This window comes from Phaseolus vulgaris, chromosome 1, assembly GCF_051622355.1.
Source record: "Phaseolus vulgaris cultivar YP4 chromosome 1, ASM5162235v1, whole genome shotgun sequence".
Taxonomy (NCBI): Eukaryota; Viridiplantae; Streptophyta; class Magnoliopsida; order Fabales; family Fabaceae; genus Phaseolus; species Phaseolus vulgaris.
In genome coordinates, this window is record NC_143498.1 from 34,781,081 (window position 1) to 34,795,706 (window position 14,626).

General features: G+C 41.8%; 2 protein-coding genes across 2 annotated transcripts; both read right to left on the bottom strand.

Moving 5' to 3' along the window:
• Nucleotides 1–9,424: 9,424 nt before the first annotated feature.
• Nucleotides 9,425–9,994, bottom strand: LOC137815869 (uncharacterized). Its single transcript, XM_068618981.2, has one exon. The coding sequence runs from the start codon at nt 9,992–9,994 to the stop codon at nt 9,425–9,427; it is 570 nt and encodes a 189-aa protein (XP_068475082.2).
• A 95-nt stretch (nt 9,995–10,089) lies between these two features.
• Nucleotides 10,090–11,196, bottom strand: LOC137815868 (uncharacterized). Its single transcript, XM_068618980.2, has one exon. It carries the CDS (start codon nt 11,194–11,196, stop codon nt 10,090–10,092), a length of 1,107 nt encoding a protein of 368 aa, XP_068475081.2.
• Between the last annotated feature and the right edge of the window lie 3,430 nt (nt 11,197–14,626).

Genomic DNA, 14,626 nt, shown 5'->3' on the forward strand with positions numbered 1-14,626 from the left:
AGATATTGGTCACACTCTGTCACAAGTTGGGGTTTGGAGTAATAATACATGGTCGTGGAAGTTGAGATTGAGAAGGGGTCTCTTTCTGTGGGAATCTAGTCAAGTGATGACTTTTCATGGCAATTGCATTGCGTTGTTAGAAGTAATAATGTTTCCCTAAGAACGGATATCGAACCCACAAGGGACAGTTGAATAATCAAGTAAAATATTTGTTAAATATAAAACAGAACAATAAAAGTGTGTTGAAAGTGGTTGTGTTGGCAATGATTAATTAGAAAACAGACAAAGAATTAGTTGCTTCAAGTTAGAAAAATAGGGATTAGGATTCATCTTTCTCACTCTTATGTATTTTGATTAGCATGATTCCTCGCATATAAAATTATTGAGATGCTTCCTAAGTATCTATTCCTCGCATATTTATAAAAACAACTTAAAATCAAACTCAGACATTGATAGCAATTAATATTTCAAGTTTATTCTTAGCACTCAAATATGTTAAGTATTATTGTTTAGGTCAAAACCATAAAAATACTTTCCAGTCAGATTTAAAATTCTAGATCAAGAATTAGAAACAAAACAATAATACTAATAATCAATCAAGAACATAATATTATATTAAAATATCACCTCAATACATAAGAGTTTGAATATATTACTCTCAATCTTAAAGGATAGAATTAGCCACACATCTTCTAACACCTTTTATTCTCTCAATTGGATTACAATTCACTCAATGGTGTTTTCCTCTCAATCATGCACACTAGGGTTGTACCTCAAGCCCCCTATTTAACCTAATTTGCTTGAGCTTAAGTGACTTCTTGCTTGGGCACCTATGGGTTCACTTGGGCAAATAAAACGTAAAGATGCCCACGTTACTGGCGCTATCTGCTCAAGCGAGATTCTACTCACTTGAGCGAGATCCACTGGTGGCATCTTAGAATTTTGCGAATTTGGGTAGCTTTGGTGAGTGTTGATGCATTCCAACTTTCTCTTTTTTAGCTTTGTATATTTTCCTTCTCTCCAATTATCTCCACTCTCCCCTATAATCCTGAAATTAACACCAAAATTGGGAATAAATCGTTCATATTCAAATTAAAATCATAAAATGTGTAAAAAGATATAAATTCATAAATTAAGGGTAATTTTATACTTATTTTAGCAATTAATACTCATAAGTGTTTATATTTTAAGTGCCTATATTTTAATATAAAATATTACTAAAATTTGGCACTTATCATCAAGCTGAACTTTTATTGCAAGTGTTGGATAACAATAGGTTATTAAGAAAGGGTGAAGGTACGACCGATAAATGGCTTTGGAGGGATATAGAATCTATAGAATTATTTGTGAAGGCAGTTTATAATATTCTTTTGGGGGAGGAGTTTGCAGTGTATGAGGACTTATTCGCAAAGTTCTGGAAACTAAATACCTTACCTTCGGCACAAATGACGACTTGGAGGGTGTTATCTAATAAAATTGTCACTAAGGACAATCTCTTGAGACGTGGTATTTCTTTGGTCTGTGAGTGTTGTCCCCTATGTGGTGTGGAAGAAGAGACGATAAGTCATCTCTTTTTTGGGTGTAGAATTTTGGGGACTGTGTCTTGAGTGGTTAGGGATTTCTTCGATATTACACTGTGATGCACAAATGCACTTTAAGTTGTTTAAACCTATAGGTTTGAAACATGCTATTGTTAGATGTTGGGGGGATTTGGGTAGGTATTATAGGTGAAATTTGGAATCATAGGAATAGGGTTGTTTTTAAGAATGGGCGAGTTGATCTAGTTGAGGTTTTTACTATGGTACAAAGGAAGACTTGGTTTTGGGTTACGGTAAAGGAAAAATTGGCTAATTTCTCTTACTCGAATTGGTGCTTGCAACCTTTATGTTGTATGAGATATTTAAGAGATTGATGTTTGGTGATTCATGTTTAACATTTTGTCCAGGTTTGGAAGTTGTGATGTGTTTTTGTGCAGGTTTTTTAGCTTTTGTATCTTCCTCGCAGGGTCGGTTTGATGTTTTGGTTATTGGGTGTTTGGATTGTTTTTGCTTGCTGGCAAAGATCTTGTTTATTTGTTGGAATTTTTTTGTCTTGTTTTGAGAATGAGATTTCTTTGAAGGGTTGATGTAATTCTATTTTGTTGTGTTCTTGTTCTGTTATGTCAATTTAGTTGATATGTTAAAATGTTTGTTGGATCTCCAACTGGTTGGGTATTAAGAAGCTTGATTTGAAATTCTTGATATAAGGATTGGGACACCCCTAAAATGTCTCATTCTATTTTATTTATTCTTTGCCAATAAAAAAAACATTCCCTGCCTATGCTAAATAAAGTGTACCAAAATACAAAATCTTAAACATCCAACCATATTGAAACTTCCCACGAAACCCTAGTTAATGATTAACAACCATGACTCATACACCAAATATTCGACTCGTGGAGCTTCTATTATTATACTATTATGAAGTCTAAACCTTTATGTTCCACAAATGAAAAACATGACATTAGAAATCATCATTTGCGCACTACCAATTTAAAACTAAGTTCATGTAACAAATGTGCATGATTGCTTCTTCTGAAATTGTTATTTCATTGCATACTCGAAGAGTTGTTGAAATTGAATCACAAAGCTCTTCACCAACCAAAATAACAAAACCTGACTTATAATTCAAAAATTTAACTATGCATGTTTGATATCTTTTTTTTCTTTATTAATTCTGATTACATTTCTGTGACAATGCAGTGTTTTCCTTTCTCCACAAATGAGACCTTTTAAACAGACTTGTCACCAAGATCTTTGTAACTTTACAAAACGAGCTTACCAAATTGAATTAGGTTTTAATCTGCTTTTTAAAATTATATAAGAGGCTCTTTTAGATCCTTAAAATTAACACTCATTATATTATATAGTGTTAAGTTAAGTGCAAATGTTAGGATAAGAATGTATCAAAATAAATAAAAAACTAATTTTACATTTTATATCTATAATAGTAAATAATGAAGGTTTTCATTTAATTTATAAATTTAGTCTTTCCATTTTACTCTTGAATAAATATTAATATAAAAACGTTATCCTTTAATTACTTAGAAATAATTTTAAAGATAGATTTTTTAAACTTAATATATCACACTAATAAATATTTAACTTTCTCTAAATATATAATTCAAAATAAGGATATATAAACACGCTTTAACACATATTTTTACTATTATATATATAAAAGTGAAAGGTAAATCCTAGTTTATAAACTTGTTAGCTAAATTGGATAAAAATTCAAATTTCAAGACTCCGAGGTGGTAATTATGTTGATTGATGAAATGATCTCATATATAATTATTACTATGAATTAAACAAGAACTAAAAACTTTCTTTCAGTTTTTAACATTATAAACATAAATAATTTGTTAAAGTGGTTGCACACAATCACATAATTGCTCATGGAAAAGACAAGAATAGTGAAGAAGTGGGTTTTGTCCCATGATTGTGTAAATTTCCTATGTCATAAAACAATCTTCTTGTCCTTTCTCATCTTGCTAGTTTATTTTAGACACTTTCATGCACCGTCTGGAAAGTCACATCATCATCACCTTCAAATAATGGGTGTCTGTTCCCAACAAACCCTAAAAAATTTATATTGTTCTTGTACATAATGGGGTGGGAGAGGAAACTGCTGTGAATTCAGCTATACTATTGTATTTGTCTCAAAACTAAAAATACATATTTACTTCTTTTTTTAATATTTTGAAAGGTAAGAAATTTATCTCTTATTTTTTATAATAAATAAATTTTGAATAAAAAGTAAAATTAAAAAACATAATATCATGAAAAATTTAATGTGAAGACATGAAATAAAAATATTTTACCATTAGCTTTGCCCAGGTGGATTTCCAATGAACCTTTTCCTTTTCATTTATTTTCCTTTTCTCTTCATAACATTGCCCTGTGTTTTTTCATTTCCCTCTGACAAAATGTATGCTTTCTATGCAAAAGGAAAATAGAGGAAAGGAGCAGCAAGCAACTTCTAATTGTGCACAGGTTATTGATTGTTTATGTCTCCCTTCTTCTTCTGTAACGGTAAACATGTCACACAATCAAGAATCGTGTCACATTAGCCAGTTTTATATAAACTCCCTCGTGGATATCAAAATTAACCTAATTCTTTCTATTTACAATTAACAACTTCTCAAATATGAACTAAAAATACTTTATATATGTTTGATATATTTAATCATATTATTAGTGTGTTGCAAAACTTGAAAAGAAGGAAAGAATCACATTTGAGATGTAGAAGTTAGAAATAATAAGTTTTGAAAGTTGCATTATTAAGGAATATAAGTAATTTTAGTGGGGGTACTTTTCTGTGGTTGTTATGGTGAATTGTATACCAATTAACAATAATCTCTCCTAAAGAAATGAAAATTAAGGAAAGTAATTTATAGAAGTAAGTGTGAGTGTGGTGGGAAAATAACCCACCTAGGTCCTACCAACAGTTTATGTCCTATCATGGCGACAATCACATGCTATTCTGTGTTATATTAAAAAAAACTACTCCATTCATTCAAGTGAAGAATCCAACGCAAGTCCAAACTAATTTAAGGATCTTTATCTCTATAAATTAGGTTTCACGCTTACTTCAATGATGATGTTAATTTTTACATAAAGATTAAGATTAAAATAAAGAAATGGCCGAGGTGGCGCAGCCCTTTCCCTGCTCCGTCTCGAGTTCATCTGATGCCGTGGCGAGATCTGGGCCGACCCCCTTCGATCTCTTGGGGCGCGGCCATCAATTCACACGAAGGGTTTGTGTGGCGCTCCCCGATGAGTCTCGGGATGTCGCCCCGACAGAGCTCTTGAGGAGCGGCCTTGAGCTCGTGTGTCGCTCAGTCGTACTCTTCCAGCACGGTCTCCAGGGGCAAGACCGACACGTGGAGACCGTGTCGCAATTGGAGCATCAGCTCTCGGAGGCCACCCAGTCCTTGGAGCAATCTTTGGCCGCCAATGCTGACTTATCAACCAAGATTGCCAAGGAGTCGGCCGAGAGGGAGTTGGCTCAAAATGAAGCCGTCTAGGCGAGGCGGCAGCTCGAGGCCGAGAAGAGGAGGGTGGCTATTGAGGTTGCCCAGTTGAAGAAGTGGGCCGACGAGAAGCTCGCGGAGTCAGCCGCTGAGGTGCTTGCCCTTCAGACTGCCAAGGCCAAAGTCGAAGCTGAACTCGACGAGAATTACGACGAGGCCGAGGAGTTATTGAAGCAGTGCTTTGAAAGAGCCGTGCGTCAAGCGCACGTGCTATATGGAGGGCCGCCGGCTACTGGGGGATTCGACCTTGATTGTGAAGTCTATCAGGGTCGGATTATGCCGAGTGCCAAAGTGGCCGCTCTGACTGCTCGAGGGGCTGAACCGGCCTAGACCGAAGGAAGGGAGGCCGAGGTTCAGGGTAGGGAGGCGGAGGCCAAGGAGGGTGAGTGTGTTGAAGTGCGGGATTAGGTTTGTACCCCTGGTCGGGTTGTGGCCTTTTCCCTTTTTCTTTTAGCATCCTCCGAGGTTGGGGCGTGGCCTTCTTATTTTGTGTTTTGATGTATCGCCCAGTATTTTATTAATATATCGTCCGACTTTTCCTTTATCAGTTTGCTCATAAAAATTGACAAGTTAACTAATCAGGCTCCCATTGACTCAGGCGGTCAGCCATAACTACGAATGTTTAAAATATGAGCAAGTAAAACATGGGCGATCGGCCATTAGTTGCGAGTGTTAAATTCGAGTAAGTAAAATATGGGCGATCGGTCATTAATTGCGAGCGTTAAACTCGAGCAAGTAAAATATGGGCGATCGGCCATTAATTGCGAGCGTTAAACTCGAGCAAGTAAAATATGGGCGATCGGCCATTAATTGCGCAAGTTTGGTGAGCGGTCGACCGGCTCTTGCGATGTTAATCGAGCAAGTGGTTAGTCGATTGGCCGGCACTTGCGATGTTAATCGAGCAAGTGGGCAGTCGGTTGGCCGGCACTTGCGATGTTAATCGAGCAAGTGGGCAGTCGGTTGTCCGGCACTTGCGATGTTAATCGAGCAAGTGGGCAGTCGGTCGTTGCTTGCTTGGTAGAATATTTTCGCGAGGTGGTGGCAAAATATTTCCAACACTTTAATGAAAACGCCTCGTTAAAACCTCCCTGGTTGGGTGAGGAAAGAGTGCGTAATTTTATTGATTTTAGCTGTAATAGAACTTGAGGTGCGTGGCATTCCACGTCTTCGGTACAATTTTTCCTGAAAGTCATTCTAGATGATAAGCTCCTCCTTGTGCGATTTCCCGGACTCGGAAAGGCCCCTCCCAGTTGGATGAGAACTTCCCTTCATTTTTTCTTGCGTCGCTGCGCATTCTCCAGACGAGATCGCCCTTCTGGAAAACCTCTCGGCCGGACTTTGGTGTTGTACCGTCTGGATGCCCGGGCTTTGCAGGCAGCCTCCCGAATCTTGCTTTTGTCACAGAGCTCACTTACCAGGTCGAGGGTTGACCGCTAGGCTTTCCTCGGGGTGAGATCGAACATATGTCGTCGTATAGTGGGTTCGGCCACCTCAACCGGGATCATGGCCTCGGTCTCGTATGTCAGGCTGTAGGGTGTCTCCTGTGTGGTAGTTTGGGGGGTGCACCTGTACGCCCAAAGTACCTCGATCAGCTCCTCAGTCCATCGGCCATTTGTTGGCGACCTCGGCCTGCCCATTGGTTTGCGGGTGTTCCACCGAGGACGTGATGGACTTGATACCCAGGTCGTCATAGAAGGACTGTAGGCCTCGGTCGATGAACTGTCGGCCATTGTCAATTACTATTGTGTGCGGGACGCCGAATCGGCAGACAATGCTCCTCCATACGAAGTTTTGTACATTCTTTGCCGAGATGGAGGCGAGGGGTTCGGCCTCGATCCATTTGGTGAAGTAGTCGACTCCCACCAACAGGAACTTGGCCTGCCCTTTCCCTGGGGAGAAGGGGCCGATGATGTCCATCCCCCAAATGGCGAACGGCCATGGGGAGATGATGTTGTGCAGTTCTTTCGGCTTGGTGTGGTGGAGGGGACCGAACTCTTGGCACTTTGCGCATTTCTTCACGTATTCGGCACAGTCGCCTTGCATGGTCGGGCAGTAGTAGCCGGTCCTCAGAACCTTGGCGGCCATCGTCCTCGCTCCGGCGTGGTTGCCGCAGACTCCCTCATGGATTTCGACCAGGATGTACTCGGCCCTTTTGTTAGTGATGCATTTCAACAGGGGAGTCGAGTAGCCTCTCCGGTACAAATCTTCGTTGATCATGGTATAGCGGGCGCATTGTTGCTTCATCGCCTTCTCTTGGTTGGCCTTGCATGTGTCGTCCGTTAGGTATTGGATGACGGGTGTCATCCAATTGTCGGCCTCGGCCTCTTCTTCTTCTATAGCCAGACACTCGGCCTCGGCCTCCGTCACACTAGGGTGTCTCAACCATATTTGTATGACTGACCTCTGATGGCTCTTCTTTTTGGTGACCGAGAGCTTGGACAGGATGTCGGCCCTTTTGTTGTCCTCCCTCGGTATGTGTTGCAAGGGTGCTTTGCTGAAGCGGGCGATACTGTTTTTGGCCGCGTGATAGTACCGTTGCAGCAAAGGCTCTTTAACCTCGAAATCCCCATTGACTTGGTCGACCATCACCTGGGAGTCGCTTTTACATGTAACCTCGCGTGCTCCCATGTCATAGGCTAGGTTCAGCCCGGCCAGCAAGACCTCGTACTCAGCCTGGTTGTTGGTTGCCCGGAATCTGAACTGGAGGGCTTGTTCCAAGAAAAGGTCGCTCGACCCTTCCAGGACGACTCCCGCTCCACAGGCTGTTTTATTTGAGGAGCCGTCCACATAGAGAGTCCACCCGCTCGAGAGGGTGGGCAGCGGTGTCAGCTCGGCCGAAAAGTCGGCCAAGCATTGAGACTTGATGGCGCCCCTCGGTTCATATCGTATGTCGAACTCAGAGAGTTCGACTAACCATCCTATCATCCTCCCTGCAAGGTCTGGTTTAGACAATATTTTAAAAATAGGGTAGTCGGTTCTTACAGTTATGGAGTGATTTTGGAAGTAGGGGCGCATCCGTCTTGCCGTGAGGACCAGTGCGAGAGCCACCTTCTCAATCATCTGGTATCGGGTCTCGGCCGAGTGGAGGGTTCGGCTGACGAAGTATACAGGTCGCTCCTCACCCTCGGTTTCTTGTACTAGGGCAGCGCTGACTGCTTCTTCCGAAACCGCCAGATACACCAGGATTGGGTGGTCGGGCCTCGGCTTCTGGATGACGGTCGGGGATGTGAGGAACTCCTTGAACTGTTTGAAGATTTCCTCGCATAGGTCGTCCCAGGCGAATTTTTTGCCTTTCCGGAACAGTTGGACCATCGGCCTCGTCCTCTCGGCCAGGCGGGGGACGAACCGGGAGAGGGCGGTCAGCCGTCCTAGGAGCTGTTGTACCTCCTTTACGCTGTTCGGACTTCTCATGTTGAGTATGGCTTGACACTTATCGGGGTTGGCCTCTATCCCCCGGTGGGTGAGCATGAAGCCTAAGAACTTCCCTCCCTCGACCCCGAAGGTACATTTTTCGGGGTTGAGCTTCATGTTGACTCCCCTTAAGGCCCTGAAGACCTCGTCCAGGTCTTTCAGATGCTGATCAAACGAGTCGGACTTCACGACTATGTCGTCCACATACACCTCTACCGCTCGGCCAATGAGGTCCTTAAAGACTTTGTCCATGAGGCGTTGGTAGGTCGCCCCTGCGTTCTTGAGGCCGAACGGCATGACCTCGTAGTAGTAGTTGGCATCGACCATCATGAAGGTTGTTTTCTCCTTGTCCCTCGGGTGCATGCTTATCTAGTTATAGCCAGAGTAAGCGTCCAGGAAGCTCATAATTTTGTGGCCGGCCGCCCCATCCACCAGTCGGTCAATGCTCGGGAGGGGGTAGGTGTCTTTCGGACATGCGCTGTTGATGTTTCTGTAGTCAACGCACATCCTCCAGTTACCGTTTGGCTTGGTGACCATGACGACGTTGGCCAGTCATGTCGTGTATCGGGCCTCCCTTATGAATCCGGCCGTCAGGAGCTTGCCGACCTCCTCCTTCGCCGCGAGTCGTTTTTCGTTGCCCAAGTCCCTCTTCTTTTGGGAGATCGGGCGGGCTTCCTTGAATATTGACAATCGATGGGTGAGGACATCCGGGCTTACCCCCGGCATGTCGGCCGGCGTCCACGTGAACATGTCGAAATTCTTTTTCAGCGCGGCGTGCATGATCTCGGCCTCGGCCGCTGCCAAGGTTGTTCCTACAGCCGTGCTGTGTTCTTCGTCGAGGAGGGGGACTCTCCTCAGCTCTTCTCTTGCCTCTAGTCTATCCTCGGTCGCCCGGGGATCAAGGTCTACCAACGCCACGGTTGGCTTGATCTCCCTCGGTCAATCCTTCCTGGGGGAGCGGTCTTTTCGGGAGGACTTCCTCACTCTGAGGGGAGAGGTGTCGGCCCTTAAAGGTTCCACCCGGAGGCTCTCGGCGTAGCACTCTCGTGCTTCTTTTTGGTCTACGTGGACCCTGAGAATGTCCCCTGTTCTTGAAGGGAACTTCATTGCGAGGTGAGGGGTTGATACTATGGCCATCAGCCGGTTGATGGATGGTCGGCCGAGGAGGATGTTGTAGGAGGTGTTGGCGTCAATGACCAGATATCGGATTTTGATGGTCCTGGTGTTCTTCCCCTCTCCGAAGGTGGTGTACAAGTCGATATACCCTTTGGTACCCACCCTTTCGCCCGAGAATCCTACCACGTGGTCGTCGTATGGCATCATCTCGGCCTCGGTCATCCTCATAGCTTTGTAAGTTTTCCAGTAAAGGATATCTACCGAACTTCCTTGGTCCACGAGGGTCTTCCGTATGGTGAATCGGTCTATGTCGACCGCTATCACCATCGGGTCGTCCTGCTGGCGGTAGTCTACGCCCTTGAAGTCCTCGTCCGTGAAGGTGATGGGTGGCATCCTCGGTCAAAATGCCACCACGTTCACCTGGTGTACCGCCCGAAGGTGTTTCTTCCGAGCGTTGTTTATGCTTCCTCCCCCGGCGAAGCCGCCGGCTATAGTGTTAATAACCTCTCGGTTACCTCTCTTATCGGCCTCCCTAGGGGATCGGCCCTCTCAGGTTGTCGGTCGCCTCTGTTATCTCGGTCATTTCGGCCGCGTTGAGGAGACCTCGTCCGCCTAGGTGGATCCGCCCGGCTGGGTGGGTCTCGGCCATTCCTGACGAAACGTTGGAGATGCCCAGCCTGGATAAGCTCCTCGATCTTATCCTTAAGGGCTTGGCACTCCTCGGTCGAGTGTCCGGTGTTCTGGTGGTACCGACATTGTTTCCTCCAGTCTGCATTATTTGGGCTAGCTACCTTCCTTGGAGGAGGGATCAAGTCGGCACTGAGGGCCTCGTCCAGAATCCTCCCCCTCTCGATCGTCAGCGGTGTGTATGTCGAGAACCGAATTGGTCGGTCTCGGTTCTCCCGTCGCCGGTCAGTCCTCTGTATCGGTCGTGCCTGGCGATCCTTCTCTTCCTTCCTCTCTCCGCCGGCCTCGGCACGGGCCTGGTTGCATAACTCTCTTAGCTCTTCCAGCTGCATGTACTTAGCAGCTCTTTTTCTCAGCTCGTCCAGGCTGTCGGCCGGTTGCATGCACAGGTTGTCGGCAAAGGGTCCCGGACGAATGGCCGTCAGCATGTGGTGCATGGCAACGTCCGGGCTCAGATTCCGGATGCTCATTGCCACTTTACTGAACCTATCCACGAAGGCCCTCAGCGACTCTCCCTTCTCCTGGCGGATAACTACCAGAGCGATGGAGGTCAGATGGTGCGGCCGGCTGGTCGCGAATTGAGTTTCAAACTTTGCGACGAGCGTGGCAAAACTATCGATGGAGTTGGGTGACAGCTTCGTGAACCAACTAAGGGCTGCTCCCTTCAGGGATGTGGGGAACACTCGGCATAGGACGGCGTCGTCCGAGGTGTAGAGGCTCATATGGGTGGTGTAGGCGTCCATATGCTCGTCCGGGTCGGTCGACCCGTCATAGCGGTCTCGGTTGAAACCCTTCCACTTCTCAGGAAGTGGGACTTCGATGATGTTGTTCGTAAAGGGATGTCGGCGGTTCGGGTCGGCCGTTAGGGTCGTCCGGGTAGACCTGATTAGGCACGATTCATCGCCCATCTCGGTTTCTCGGGGAGGGGGTCGGCCTCTCGTACCCTCGGCCACATCCAGGTTGGGGGGAGAGGTGTAGGATTTGCCGACGACATTTGTCGGTAGGACAGAGGGTCCTCCCTCCCCCAGCTTCTTCTTCATCTCGTCGTTCTCCCTGCGGAGAACTTGCAGCTCTTGCTCGTTTTTCTAAGCAACCTTCTCGGCTCTTCTTTCCATCTCGACCATCTCCCTCTGGAGAGATAGCAGCAACATCGTTTGGTCGGCTTCAGTCATCCTTTCCATGCTTCTTGTTGAGACCATCTACTTTTTTCCTTCAGCTAGTTTCCCTCGGCCCCACGGTGGTCGCCAATTGTTCCTGCTAGGGAGATGTGACCTAGAGAACTATTGAAGTCTTCTTCTCCTTCCTTCGGTCGGGCAGGTGACTGGGTGATGAACTGTGATTCTTCTCGTCTTCTTGCTTATCCTTCGGTACTCAGCACTCGGTCGCCGGGCGAATCAACGGATGGTGGGGGTACCTGCGAAGGCACTCTGACGCTCAAGTCAGTAAAGCGGGTGGTCAGCTCTCAGGTAGGTGAACAGTAATAAATGGCATACCTTACTCCTTGGGATGCGCGCTATTTATATTATTCTAATGGGCCTACCTTGTTGGACCCGTTTATCGAGGTGGATACTGCTTAGGGTTGCATTACCTAATTCTTGATGATGGATTAGCTTCACTGATCTCGGTTTGAGCGTTAATTGTAATGGGATTCGGCCATCGGCCATGTTCCTATGATATGGGTCGGCCATCGGCCAATTCATTGCGGTTTCGGTTGCCTCGGCCAAGCCTTCTGAGGTCTCGGCCAAATGGGTCGTCGGCCTCGTCGTCTCGGCCAAAGCTCTTTGGGTCTCAACCAAGTGTCGGTCAGGTGGACTCAGCCTCGGGCAGCCAAGTGGGTCTCGGCCTCGCCCCATACCAATACAAAATTAAATTTAAAAATTACTTTTTAAAATTGATTTGTTGTTACATCATTATTAAGTTATCTATAAATAGTCTCAGATAACGAGTTGACGCAAAGAAAATAAGTGGTTGCGATTCTTAATAGATTTTACAACAATTAACAAAGCAAGTGAAATGATTGTCACTTTTACTAAAATTTTGAACATATAAGTATTGGTTTAAAAGCTGGAAATGTTCATTGTATATGTACCTGTCTAAAGAGTTGAAGAATTCTCTTTTCTCCTGAGATGGTGAAAGATAAACAATTGTGAAGATTTTGAGTAAGGATAACAATTCTTTCAAGTAAATTATAAAGACAAAAGAACAATAGTATTGTTGAATTTGATTAATAATAGACTTATCAAACTGAAGGGTAGAAAAATGTAGGAAAATGCACAAGGCAGAATTTCAACTGAAAATAACTGTAGCTTCGAAGGCTTTGGCACTTGGCAGAGACTTAAAAACATAATTTGAGCAAAATTAAAAGGATATGCCAGAAAATAGAGTCAACAATTCATGCACATTATACAATGCTTTTATACTATTCTGCAATTAAAAACTTTCATTACTATATCTGTTAATTTTGCAATAATCACATTTAAAATCATAATTTCTAATTAACTGAAGTGTAAACTTTTTAGATTTGCACAAAAATTACTCATAAAAAAATTGAATACATTACAACCAAAAGTGGTGGCAAGGAAAGAAAAAAATACTTCAGGTTTGATTTTGAGAAAGGAATTTTTGAACATTTATTCTTTTGTCTTTTTACCTTTTAAAAAGAGTGTATTTTATTAACTTAAACCAAAATTTAATAATGAGTCCAGTACTAGTATGGTTTTATTGTTCTATGTAATTTCAAGTAAAAAAAAGTGAACATCATTTGTGATACATGATACAATTGTTGATGCATGGTATATTGGGTTCTAAGAGGGTGTAAATAAATGAGGCTATAATTGATTATATACGTGGAAGCATAATCAATTATATAGCCTTGATCATAATCCTTTATATATAATCTCGTTCATCATATCTTTTTAATGAAAGCTGATTTTTTTTTAATGTTTAATCTTGTTTTTATGTTATTTTATCATTTTTAAAATATTTTAATTTGGTTTATGAAATGAATTGAACTAAATAATTTAGTCTATAAAAGTTTATATTTCTTTTTAAAATTACAACCCTTTTAATGCACTTTTTACCATTTTATATTTGTATGAGAATAAATTTCAACTTAATTTCCAATTCAATTTATATATATATATATATAAATTTCCAAAAGGTCAATTTTTTAAATATTTTTATTACATAAATTTCATTGCTTAATAACTATTTACTATTCAAATTTAATTTATACTCATTTTTAATAAAAAAATACAATTAAAAATATTTTTAGTATTATATGACACTTTTTTTTAAAACACATTAATTATATTTATCACAAATTTTTCACTCACTCTCCATCAATCAACAATTATACTTTTCAAATTTTTTTATGTTGTTTGTATCCATTTTCACTCACTTGAATCAAAACATAGTATTATAGATGAAAAGATCGGATAAAAAAATAAATACTTTTATCAGCTATATGATGTATTATAACACATCTTAAATATTTATCATCTACAACTACTAGACCAACTTAATATTACATCATAAATAATAAATTTTTCAATCACAACATGCAAATCTAATATTTCAAAGTGATAATACAAAAGAATCAAAACCTTACTCTATATTTCAAAGGAAAAGTTATAAACAAAAGCATAAAAACATCGTACAAAAGCCAAAAGCCCAAACCACAGCTACAATGTCACAATCACCGCTTTACATGTTTTCTTCAACTTTTCATCTTTGAATTCTTTTTCATTCCAAAACTTTTGATAATATTTTACAAAAAGCAAATACAAAAAAACTCCCTCCAACCAACAAAATATAAACCAGAATCCTCGCGTAATCAACAACTTGCAAGAAAAGAAGTAAATCACGGTCTTGTCTGAAACAAATCAGAAAATATTATTCCATAAAGAATAGTAAAAAAATCACAACTCAATTACCTTTTCTAATATATCTCTTACTTACCAAACACCAATCTCAATAAGAAAAATCTATAATATCTTAAAATATAAACTCCTTTACTATAAATTTATTTATTTTTATATTATTTATCTTAAAAAAATATACCACAAATACTTTCTAATTAATTAAAAAAAAATCTTAATTGACTTTAATAGTACATACCTATTAAAATTTAGTGTCTACCAGAAAGTGTGTTAAAAAAAATTTGGTATTATCGATGTAAATTAACTTCGCACCTTTAATTTTTCTGAAATGATATAATAATTTTACCAAGAATAATTGATCTTTTGACATTATTATTTTACCAAGTCAAATAACAAGTCAATATTAGTAAATGTAAGCATAAAACTTCTTATTCATTACTCATTTCGTTACTCTTAT